Below are 12,474 nucleotides of genomic sequence, written 5' to 3' on the forward strand. Positions count from 1 at the left end.
CGGGCGCCGGGGGCCCGGGCGGCGCTGTGGTTTCGGTGCGAGCCGCGGGCGAGAGGGCGGCGGCCTAACGAGCTCTCGGCACGCACCCGCCCCCGCCTCCTCCCCGCTCCTGTCCCGCGGGGGCCCAGGCGCCAAGCCCCGGCGTCTGCCCGGAGAGCCCTGGTTTCATCGTGGGAGCAGGGCGCGGGTCCCGCCGGCATCTGCGCGGCGGCCAGGGGTGACCGTAGCCCCTTGGGGTTGGCGGCAGGCCCCGCGCTCCTGGCGGCCGCGGCCTGAGGCTCCCTCTCCCCAGCGCAGGGACCCGCGCGCCTCACCATGGGGCCCCTAAGCCGGGACGTCTGGGCCCAGCGCCTGGGGGCCTTCCGGGCCAGCCCGTCCGCCTTCATGGCAGGTCCCGAGGCGGAGGATTTGGGTCGCGACCTGCTGGGCGACCTGAGGAGTGAGAAGCTGAGCGAACAGACCAAGGTAGGCCCCCACGTGTCCTCTGCCCCGGCCCGCAGGGTCACTCCAGCCCGCCTTGTCCAGAACCTCATCTTCGTGATTCCCTCCTAATCCCCCATCCAGGTTTCCCTGCTGGCCCTGAGTTTGGAGTACCCAGCCCAGCTGTGGCCCGACGCCTCTGCGGCCGAGGTGGCTGCCACCTCCCTGTTGGACACCCTGGTCCTCCTACCCCCGCGGCCCTCAGCTCTCCGCCGGCCCCTGCTGCTGGCGGCCACCACAGCCCTGGCGGTGGGCGGCGCACTAGGCCCCACCTCGGGCGCCTCCTGCCGGCTTCTGCCCCTACTTCTCGGCCTGGCCGCGGGCAGCGATCTGGGGCGAGGTTTTGTCCCCGCCTCGGAACAGCGTCCCTTGCAGGCCACCGCCTGCGAGTGTCTGCGAGAGCTAGAGAGCTGCAAGCCCGGGCTGCTTGGGGGCTCCCTGGGGCTGCTGCGGGGCCTGCTGGGGCAGGAGGGCCCTGTCCAGCCGCTCAGCCTGCTGCTGTCCCTTGCCTTGCGAAACACCCTGGTGCTCCAGTCCCGGGCTGGGGCTGGCCTGGGGGCACTGCTCACGGCTAGAGTTTCCCCAACTGGGGGTGGTCCCTGGGATTGGACACTAGTGGAGGAGGGCGATGGACGCCTTCAGCCCCAGGCACCCAGCTGGCCGGTAGCTGAGGAGGGAGAGGGGGAGCCTAGCCTTACAGCACGAGAGCACAGCCCTGAGGAGGCGCGGGAGCTGCGGGCTGCGGTGGCCCAGCTTCTAGACACCTCCTATCTACTCACTCCTGTGGCCCAGGCCCAGCTCCTGTGGCTGCTGGGCTGGGCCCTGCGGGGTCTTCAGGGACAGCCACCAGCACTCTTCAAGCCACAGCTGGTACGGCTGCTAGGCACAGCACAGCTGACACTGCTGCACGCAGTGCTGGCGCTCAAGGCGGCCTTCGGCGAGGCCCTGTTCACAGCCCAGGATGAAACGCTGCTGCTCCGCCGGCTCACCTTGGCCGCCCAGCACCCTGCTCTGCCTCTGTCCACCCATCTCTTTTACCTGCACTGCCTCCTGAGCTTCCCTGAGAACTGTCCACTGGGCCCCGAAGGTGAGGAGGCCGCCCCACTGCTGCTACGGCCCCAGCTATGCCGTGGTCTCCTGCCCAGTCTGCTACATGAGCCGATGGCCCTCCTGGCCCGCCTGCATTTGTTGTGCCTGCTCTGTGCCGAAGACGAAGAAGAGGAGGAGAAAAGCCAGCTTCCAAGCCCAGGGCACTACCTGGAAGAGCTACTGGCTGGCTTGTGGCAGAGGGCAGCCCTGGAAGGAGGCCCCCGGGCCTTGGCCACTCTCTGCTTCCAGGCCTCATACCTGGTTGCCCGCTGCCTGGCTGGGCAACCTACGGTGCTGACCCCCTTGATCCACGGACTGGCCCAGCTGTACCGAGCCCGGCCCATGCTGGCTCCCCACTTTGTGGACCTCTTGGATCACGTGGACCCTGAGCTGAGGGAGCCCCTGAAGGTGGTGTTGCGGCAGGAGGTGGTGTCCAGGCCAGGCAGGGATGAAGCTCTTTGCTGGCACCTGCAAATGTTGGCAAGGGTGGCAGATGGAGATGCCCAGAGTGCTACCCTCAACTTTCTACGGGCTGTGGCTGCGCACTGCACGAGCTGGGACCTACAGCAGGGCCTGCTGCAGGTCTGCCGGGCACTGCTGCGGGCAGGGGTGGGGGGTGGCCTGGTTGACTTGCTGCAGGTACTGGCCAGGCAGCTGGAGGACCCTGATGGGTGTGACCACGCCCGACTCTACTACATCCTCCTGGCACACCTGGCAGGACCCAAGTTGGGGGTGGCCCTGGGCCCCTCCCTTGCTGCACCTGCACTGGCCTCTTCACTGGTGGCTGAGAACCAGGGTTTTGTGGCAGCACTGATGGTGCAGGAGGCCCCGGCCCTGATACGGCTGAGCGTAGGGTCCCATGAGGTCAAGGGCCCACTGCCAGTGCTGCAGCTCCTGCCAGAGGCGCTGGAGCCCATCTACTCTCTGGAGCTGCGCTTCCGCGTGGAAGGACAACTATATGCACCCCTAGGGGCTGTCCATGTGCCCTACCTGTGTCCTGGCCGCCCTGCCCGCCCTCTGCTCCTGCCCCTGCAGCCCCGATGCCCAGCCCCAACACGGCTGGATGTCCACGCCCTTTACACTACATCCACTGGTCTCACGTGCCATGTCCACTTGCCACCCCTGTTCGTGAACTTTGCCGACCTCTTTCTGCCTTTCCCGAAGCCGCCAGAGGGGGCCGGTCTGGGCTTCTTTGAGGAGCTCTGGGATTCCTGCCTGCCAGAGGGTGCTGAGAGTCGTGTCTGGTGTCCACTTGGGCCACAGGGCCTGGAGGGCTTGGTGTCTCGCCACCTGGAGCCTTTCGTGGTGGTGGCCCAGCCCCCTACCAGCTACTATGTAGCGATTCACCTTCCCCCGGACTCAAAGCTGCTGCTGAGGCTGGAGGCAGCCCTGGCAGAGGGAGTGCCTGTGGCCCTGCGGACCGATGACTGGGCCGTGCTGCCCCTGGTGGGGGACTACCTCCGCGGGCTGGCGGCTGCCGTCTGAGCCCCAGGAGGCCAGGTGGGGCAGGACTGTGGCCCTTGTGGGGGCCAGGGCACACTCCTGTGGCTCTTTTCCCCAAAACCCTGCATTCCCCAGTGCCCTCGCTGGCTTGTTTTCTTCTGGGCCCTGGTTGGGAGCAGGCTCATGGGGGTGAGGGTCTTAGTCTGTTTTTGCTGCTTTAGTAAGATACCTGAGACTGGGTAAGTTATAATAAACAGAAATGTATTGGCCCACAGCTCTGGGGCTGGGAAGTCCGCAGTTGAGGGCCCAGAGCCCAGCAAGGACCCTTCTGCATCCCATGATAGAGGACCCACTACCAAGATAACAGCCTGGGCCCATGCAGGAGGGCAGAGCCCTCTTGGCCTGATCACCTCTTAAGGGTCCTAAGTCTTATACTGTTACAGTGGCAATTACGTTTCAACATGAGTGTGGGAGGGGATGAGCATTCAAACTGTAGCAGGGTCATAGGCCCCAGGAAGGCCCCCAGACAGAACTCGGGACTGCAGAGTTACATAGCTCTGTCTCAGCCAGACACACTAGTGCTCTCCAGGGTCCCTGCCCAGGAGGCAGGGGAAAAATCTTTCTGCTTCCCAGAGAGGGCCTGGCCTTGCTCAAGGCCGCTCAGTGATTTAGGAAGGGGCTGGAGCTAGAGTGTGTGGGACAGTACTTTTATTTCTTCTTTTCTTTTTTATGGGGGGGGTGGGGCGCTAATGACAGGCTCTCACTCTGGTGCTCTGGAGTGCAGGGTGCAATCAGGGCTCACTGCAGCCTCTGCCTCCCATGCTCAGGTGATCTTCCCATCTCTGCCTCCTGAGAAGCTGGGTCTACAAGTGTGAGCCATCACTGTATTTTTTTTGCACAGACGGGATCTCCCTGTTTCCCAGGCTGGTCTCCGACACCTGGGCTTAGGTGACTCTCTTGCCTCAGCCTCACCAAAGTGTTGGGATTACTGGTGTGAGAGCCACCATACCCCGCCAAGCCAGCACTTCTCAACCACCAAGGTTTGCAGGGACCCTACCCCAGGGAGTTCAGGCCGGGCAGGACAGTGGGCCTAAGCCAGAAACAGAAAGGCTGTGGCGGCCAGGTAGTTTCTCCAGGGAGAGAGCTTCCCAAGCTCTGCCAGTTGGAGCCCGCTCTAGGAAGGGCCTGCTAATAAGGTTCGAGGACTGAGAGAGGGAGCCACATGATCGGGGTTAAGACTAAACTTTTTCTAATCTCAGCCCCTAAGAAACCTAATTTGTGCTTAGGAATCTTCCCAGGTAAGAAGAACTAGTTCCTCTAGTTTTTGTTTTTTTTCCCCCAAACATCCAAACACAGGATTCAGCTGTGTGGGGGCCAGCTCTGCTGCCAGGCACATGTGTTGGCTCATTTCATCCTTGCAACAGCTCTGCAGGGCCCCGCAGATGAGGAAATCTGTAGGTCAGAGCAGTTAAGTGATTTTCCTAAGGTCACCCAGCTGCTTGGTAATTGTTTTGTCATCTGGTAGCAGGTTTCCATTATCACGTCATCAGAGCAGACCTCAGCCAGGGCCACAGAGGTCCCAACCCTCTCTGCCCTCTTTTGCTGCCCCTGCCTCTTGGGCTCCCAGCCACAGGTTCCCCATGGGTCAGCTTTACCCCTCCTGATCCTCCTGATTGGGGCAGGCCATAAGAAAGACGGGCCTGGGCTGGGTGTGGTGGCTCACGCCTATAATCCCAGCACTTTGAGAGGCTGAGGCGACTGGATCACCTGAGGCCAGGAGTTCAAGATCAGCCTGGCCAACGTGGCAAAACCCTGTCTCTACTAAAAATACAAAAATTAGCCGGGTGTGGTGGCATGTGCCTGTCATCCCAGCTACTTGGGAGGCTGAGGCAGGAGAATTGCTTGAACTCAGGAGGTGGAAGTTGCAGTGAGATGAGATTGCACTATTGTACTCCAGCCTTGGTGACAGTGAGATTCTGTCTCAAAAAAAAAAAAAAAAAGGGAACCAGGCCTGGGACAGTGGGAGTGTTATAGGTCAAGTCAGGGGGCCTGTCTCAAACTTGATATGTGACAGTAACTTGCTTTGTCACCTCAGCAAGTGATTTCCAAATCAGGAAGGGGTCCGTTTCAGGAAACAGAAATTTCTCCAGCTGTTTTTGGCAGAAAGAGATTTGAGGGAATCAGGGTACTTAAAAGTCCAGGGGAAGTCTGGAGAAACTACCTCCAGGAGGCTCCCACTGGAGCTGAGATCAAAACATACTGTCCTGCCTGCCATCCACCCCTTCTCAGCACCCAGGAAACTGGGCTTGGGCCCTGGCACGTGGGGTGGGACTGCCACCTCTGCCTCCTGACACCCACAAAGCCAGAAGCCTGATGCTGCTGCAGAAGGACTGAACATCTCCAAGGCTGGGCCCACAGGGCAAATGGCCCTGGCCCTGTTTCCTCCGTCCACATCCTTCAAAAGACATCTCATTAGTGGACTCAATTTTTCTCTTCCACAGAACCCCAGTGGCAAGGGAATCTTTTTGCCTGAAGATGCTCATCCTTAGCCTAACAGTAAGGTAACTGGTCCATGCAAGGACTGGCCATCCTTTAACCCATCTCTCTGCCCACCTGTGCATCCATCCCATTTTATCCATCCACTCCTCCAGTGTTGGACACCAGATGACCTTCAGCTCCCCCGCCAACCAGAGCTGTGCTGCAATGGCCATTCTTAGATGTCCCCTGTGGACCTATGTAACACTTTCTCTGGGATACATGCTAGGGGCAGAATTGCTGAATCGGAGGGCATGTATGTTCGTGGCTTGGCTAAGCAATGTTGGAGTAAAAGCTTTTGGTTTTGCATCTTCTCAGCGCTCCTAGGGAGGCACCAAGAGGCAGGATGGTGCTGAGTGAGCCCTCCTGAGAGCTCCTAGACCCCACCCCTCTGTGTCCTCAGCATCACACACTGCTGCTCATCATCTCAGCTTCCTGAAGATCTATAGCGGCACGCCTGTAATTATCCAAGTACAACCAAAAATTCTTCCTAAAAAGAGGGAACCAAAGTCACATGGGTCACTTTGTCCACCTGTGTGGACGCTGCTGTTCATGTACCCTTCCTTGCCTCTTCCAAGGCAGGTCTGGCTACAAGTCCAGCCCTGGCTAATGAAATGTGAAGGGGGGGTCAGTTTTGGGGCAAAATATGTCATTGCCAATGCTCAGTTTTCCAGCCTTCTCTCCCTCTGCCATGACAGTTGGGGAAGTACATGTTGGAGGTGCGAAATAGTTGAGTCATCATCTCACTTTGATACGCTGTAACAAATGCACTGGATTATCAAATTAGTTATGTAAACTAAAAATCCTAAACCCCCACCAACTGAATAGAGGCTCCCTCATGGCCCAGGGGACCCTCGAAAAAAGTTCCTGGCCTTGACAGGCTGAGAGGTCAGATGTAACTTGTTATACCCTATTCCTTTATGGTTTAGACACAACTGACCAGCATGAATGAACAAAATAGGAATAATGAGATGGACAGAACAGACTGTGTGGCAATAAGATACCAAATGGTAAACAGGACCTAAGGCCATGCCAGGCAAGGGTTAAGTCATACAGGGCCCCCACTCCATGCTCTGCCTCCCCTGTCCCCTACTTATGAATGAACTATGTTCTAATTGCACAAGGTTTTTTTCTGTAGCAGCTAAAACGCTAAAAATCACTGTTTTTTTGTTTTGTTTTTTTGAGACGGAGCCTCACTCTGTCACCCAGGCTGGAGTGCAGTGGCCCAATCTTGGCTCACTGCAACCTCTGCCTGCTGGGTTCAAGTGATATTCCTGCCTCAGCCTCCTGAGTAGCTATGATTATAGGCATGTACTACCATGCCTGGCTAATTTTTGTATTTTTTGTAGAGACAGGGTTTCACCATGTTGGCCAGGCTGGTTTGAACTCCCGACCTCAGGTGATCCGGACGCCTCAGCCTCCCAAAGTGTTGGGATTACAGGTGTGAGCCACCTCACCCAGCCCAAGCACTGTTTTTGAGATAAGCAATATTAAAAACACTTTCAGCTTCACCAGATGCTGACTAACTGACCTCCAGCCAGTGTTCCCCCAGCCATAACTACAGCTTTGGTTGGACAAGAGACTGATTTCAGTAACTTGCCTGATGACCACCCACCATGGACTGGTTCTGGCTGGTTTGCAGAGCTCGTGCATTTGCGTGGAAAGAGCTTTTGCCATATAGGGCCTAATCGTAATATATTTAAATATTAAGCCTCCACCCCAAAGCGAGCATGGGTTGTATGTTACATGCATGTTTGTTCAATATGCATGTGTCAGAACCACCTTCATGAATATTCATAGCTCCTCATGTAAGCTATTGAATGTGTATGTTTCATCAGTCCATGGAGCACGAAACTTCTACCGTAACCCCTCCTCCTTTGAAGTGCCTGTCTCTGGTCTTGGCTGGAGGCACGATTCCCAGAGGAACTCTCCATTTCCGAGGCTGGAGTGCAATGGTGCGATCATAGCTTATTGCAACCTTGAACTCCTGGACTCAAGTGATCCTCCCACCTCAGCCTCCTAAGGTGGTGGGATTACAGGTGTGAGCCACTGTGCCTGGGCTATAACCAGTGTTAAATCATGTTAAGCCTAAAGCTGCCTCCTTACAGTTTTTAAGTGGCCTAAAGGTTTCTCTGTGCATCGTGAACTGTAACCTAAACGGACTTGTAAATAGAATGTAGCCAGTGCTTGTGCCAATCACTGAGTTTTGGCTAATCAAAGGTGGCCAACTGTTCAAACTGTGTTCAGATAAGGCAAACACCATCTGGCTGGTTTCTAGATCTCACTTCTGTTTTCTGTACTTCATTTTCCTTTTTCTGTCCATAATTCTTCCACCACTGCTGCACTGGAGTCTCTGAGCCCACTCTGGCATGAGAGGCTGCCTGATTCTTGAATTGTTATTTGCTCAGTTAAACTCTGTTAAACTTACCTGGACTAAAGTTTTCCTTTTATCACTGAGCATCCTGTATTTTATCTGTTAACCCTGGATTGTTATTTACAACTTCTTTCTTCCATACCCATTCTATGGTTCTTTTAGGGATCTTAATGAAGTGACCCAAACTTCATTCCTGAAGAGTCTGAGTCCTTGGTAATTCTGCTTGTATTGGGTCACTTGAGGCTTTCATTAACACTATCACTGAACCCAGCAATCCTCAGCGACGTCTCAGGGGATCCCCTGGGTACCACGGACTCACTGTCTCTGTTGTGTGGCAGCAACAGCCTCTCTGTGGACAGTCAGGATCAGTCTTCCTCTTAGAGCTGTTGGTCCCCAGGCAAAATGATGATGTGGGGGCAGCCTTTACCTCCAGTTCAAAAAAAACATACAGTGTCCATTCCTGGTAGCACTCTCCCTTGGACACTGCGGGTTCTAAACCTTAGAAGGAATGGGAAGGCAATATTTTGTCAGAGGCTTTCAGGTAGGAGGATAAGGGTAGCAGCAGAAGTCCCCAGTGTCACCTAGAGAAACAATATGTAATGAGGAGAATAGATAAAATTATGCAACAGCAAGCCCTCAGGATAACATGGAGACAAGAATGCTCAAACTTAAAAAGAACAAGAAAAACAACATAGAAATTGCCCAGCTGGGTGTGGTGGCTCATGTCTGTAATCCCAGCACTTTGGGAGGCTGAGGTGGACAGATTCCTTGAGCCCAGAGTTCAAAACTAGCCTGGGCGACATGGTGAAAACCTGTCTTTACAAGAAATACAAAAATTAGCTGGGTGTGGTGGCATGGTGGTGTTCTAGCTACTTGGGAGTTTGACATGGAAGGATCATTCGAGCCCAGGAGGTATGGGCTATAGTGAGCCTTGATCACACTACTGCCCTTCGGCCTGGGTGTCAGAGACCTTGTCTCAAAAAGAAAGAAAGAGAGAAAGAGAAAGAAAGAAAAAGGAAAGGGAAGGAAGGAAGGAAAAACAAATGACAGCTTAGGATGTCTCTCTTCCACATGCCCGTTCCAACCTCACCTGCCACAGGCTTTGTGTCGGGACAAGACTAGCTGAGGAAAACTGGGGCAAAGGTGAGGAGGACGTTGTAATGGGGCTTAAGCTTGATCTAAGACCTCACCAAAAAGGCTAAGTACACTTTGAGCCTGAAAATGTAAAAACATGTCTGCAGTAGTGTCGAAGCTGGGATGATAGGTGGGGGATTTAAAAGTACACATGAGGCCAGGCATGGTGGTTCACACCTGTAATCCCAGCACTTTGCGGGGCCGAGGCAGGTGGATCACCTGAGGTCAGGAGTTCGAGACCAGCCTGGACAGCATGGTGAAACCCCATCTCTACTGAAAGTACAAAAATTAGCCAGGCATGGTGGCCCATGCCTGTAGTCCCAGCTACTCGGGAGGCTAAGACAGAAGAATCGCTTGAACCCAGGAGGTGAAGGTTGCAGTGAGCCAACATTGTGCCACTACACTCTAGCCTGGGAGACAGGGTGAGACTCTGTCTCAAAAAAAAAGAAAAAAGTCCCGTGAGATGTGAAGCCACCGTCTTGGAAACACATAGCTCCTGGGGGAGCAACTACCCACAAAAGAAGGGAAAAGTGTCCTTTGGCATTTGGGTGTGAAGAGGGAAGCAAATGGAGAAGTTTAATTGTCCTCCAAGACAAAAAAAAAAAAAAAAAAAAAATAGACCCGCAACCCCCACTCCCGCCCCTGCAAAACAAATTCACTAGAGCATCTGGACTTTACAATGTTGCCAGAAGAGGGCGCATTATCTAGGGATCGTGTAAGACACCCAATACCATGAAAGTGAATAATAAAAAGATAGGTTCATACATACAAAGTTATTGCAAAATATCAGAAAACGAATTCCATCACATATGAACCAAGAAAAATTCACACAAACCTCTGAAACAATAGCCATGAAGAAGAAGAGAGCTGTGGTACACCGCTCTAAACAGAACCAAATATACTCAAAACAAGCATTTGAAGACATGCAAAGCCACTTTGGTGGGAAATTTCAAAACAAAGAACAGAAATCTACAAAATGGAGGAAGAAATGAAAGAGATTTGGTTGAACTTGGGAAAGAAAGGCAACAAACCGACAAAATTATCTAGAAGTAAAGATTAAATCACAGGATGCCCAAGGGAGAATAAAAATTTAATAAGGGGCATTGAAAGAACACGGAAGGCCAATCAACAGAATGGAAATAAGATAAATAAGTAGGTTGGGTCCAGAGAAAGTAATGGAAACAGAAGATAGCCAAAGAAGGAATCACATGTATATTATTGGAGTCCCTGAAGAAAAACTAAACAACTAAACCAGAACTAATATTTAACACTGTAAGAAAACCGTCCAGGAGCAAAAAATCCACATGTTGGAAGAGCCCACTGGGAGTGCGGGAAAATTCACTCCATGCGATCAACTTTGAGATATATCCTAATAAAACCCTAATTACAAAGACCCTTTAATTTTATTTATTTTTAAATTTATTATTTGTTTCTGTCACCCAGGCTGGAGTGCAGTGACATGGTCTCAGCTCACTGCAACCTCCACCTCCTGGCTTCAAGTGATTCTCCTGCTTCAGTGTCTTGAGTAGCTGGGATTACAGGCACCTGCCACCATGCCCAGCTAATTTTTGTAATTTGGTAGAGATGAGGTTTTGCCATGTTGGCCAGGCTGGTCTGGAACTCTTGATCTCAGGTTATCCACCTCCCTTGACCTCCCAAAGTGCTGGGATTACAGGTGTGAGCCACCATGCCCAGCCTAAAAGACTCTTAAAAAACAAACAAACAAAAAAACCCTCAAGGTCTCCAGGCAAAAAGATCAAATAACTTACAAAGGCAAAATAATTAGAATGACAGCAGACTTTTTAAACTAGCATACAAAGCAAGACAGCAACGGAGCAGCAGTTTTTAGACATTACACCTTTACAAGTGTGAGCTGGGATTTTATATTCAGACAAACTGTCCTTCAAGTATCACAATTTTAGGAAACAATTTTCTGTTTTTCAGTGAGTACCTATGGAATTCTGCACACATGAGTCAGTCTGATAGAGATGTGTTTCATGCACACCAAAGAGAGCAATTATAACTAATATATATGGGCTGAGCATGGTGGCTCACACCTGTAATTCCAGGACTTTGGGAGGCCAAGGCAGGAAGATTGCTTGAGGCCAGGAGTTTGAGAACAGCCTGGGCAACAGTGAGATCCTGTCTCCACACACAAAAATAATAATAAAATAGCCAAATGTAGGGGCGCATAACTTCAGTCTTAACTGCTCAGGAGGCTGAGGCAGGAGGATGGAAGCTTGAGGCTGGGAGTTCAAGGTTGCAGTGAGCCATGATCACACCACAGACCTCCAGCCTGGGTGACAGAGTGAGACCTTGTCTCAAAAGAAAAAAAAAAAGGCCAGGTACAGTGACTCATGCCTGCAATCTCAGCACTTTGGGAGGCCAAGGCGGGCAGATCACTTGAGGTCAGGAGTTTGAGACCAGCCTGCCTAACATGGTGAAACCCCATCTCTACTAAAGATACAAAAATTAGCCAGGTGTGGTGGGCACTTATAATCCCAGCTACTCGGGAGGCTGAGGCAGGAGAATCACTTGAACCCAGGAGGCAGAGGTTGCAATGAGCCGAGATTTTCCACTACACTCCAGCCTGGGCAATAGAGCAAGACTCAGTCTTAAAAAAAAAATTGTGTGTGTGTGTGTGTGTGTGTGTATACACAATATATGTAGACATATGTATACACACACACACATATATATACACATACATATATAGAGAGAGAGAGTCTAAGACTAAAACATAGGTGGATATGAGGGCAAATGTGTAGAAATGTTATATATATGTGGTGTATATACAGTGAAAAAGTAGAAATACTGCAACTAAAAACATGGGAAATGAGGAGCTGAGGTCATGCCACTGCACTCCAGTCTGGGTGACAGAGCAAGACTCCACCTCAAAAAAATTTTTTTTTCTTTGTAGATACGGGGGATCTTGCTATGTTACCCAGGCTGGTCTTGAACTCCCAGCCTCAAGTAATCCTCCTGTCTCAGCCTCCCAAAGTGCTGGGATTACCGGTGTGAGCCACTACCATGCCTGGCCAATTTTTGCTGGTACCTTTAACTCTCACCTATTGCCCATAGTATCAGCAATGGTCCAATTAGGAGAGAACCAGACAGTAATTTGAATAGAGAAGTTTAAAGAAATATTAACTATAATAGGGGATGGAAGTAACACGAGATTAGCTAGCAAGAGGTGACAAGAATGCTAAAGAACACAGAAATAATAGATACAGGGAGCCGCCTTCAGCCCTAGGACTTTGATGGAGCACCCAAGGAAAAGCCCCCTTCCTGCCCCCAGGTCTGAGATCCAGATCTGCGGGACAGGGTATGCCTGTGGCTCACAGGACAGCAGAGAAGTTGGTGCCAGTGGAAATTGCTGGAAGAACATCCTCTTGCGATGCCAGGGAAAACTGTTCCTT

At 52.3% G+C, this 12,474-nt stretch overlaps 1 protein-coding gene across 1 annotated transcript; it reads left to right on the forward strand.

Moving 5' to 3' along the window:
• The first annotated feature begins 235 nt into the window (after window positions 1-235).
• On the forward strand, window positions 236-3,286 carry AP5B1 (adaptor related protein complex 5 subunit beta 1). Its single transcript, XM_017537428.2, has 2 exons — window positions 236-465; window positions 565-3,286. The coding sequence occupies exons 1-2, from the start codon at window positions 316-318 to the stop codon at window positions 3,052-3,054; spliced, it is 2,640 nt and encodes an 879-aa protein (XP_017392917.1). The 5' UTR covers window positions 236-315; the 3' UTR covers window positions 3,055-3,286.
• The last annotated feature ends 9,188 nt before the right edge of the window (window positions 3,287-12,474 follow it).

This window comes from Cebus imitator, unplaced genomic scaffold (genome assembly GCF_001604975.1).
Source record: "Cebus imitator isolate Cc_AM_T3 unplaced genomic scaffold, Cebus_imitator-1.0 Scaffold102, whole genome shotgun sequence".
Classification (NCBI taxonomy): domain Eukaryota; kingdom Metazoa; phylum Chordata; class Mammalia; order Primates; family Cebidae; genus Cebus; species Cebus imitator.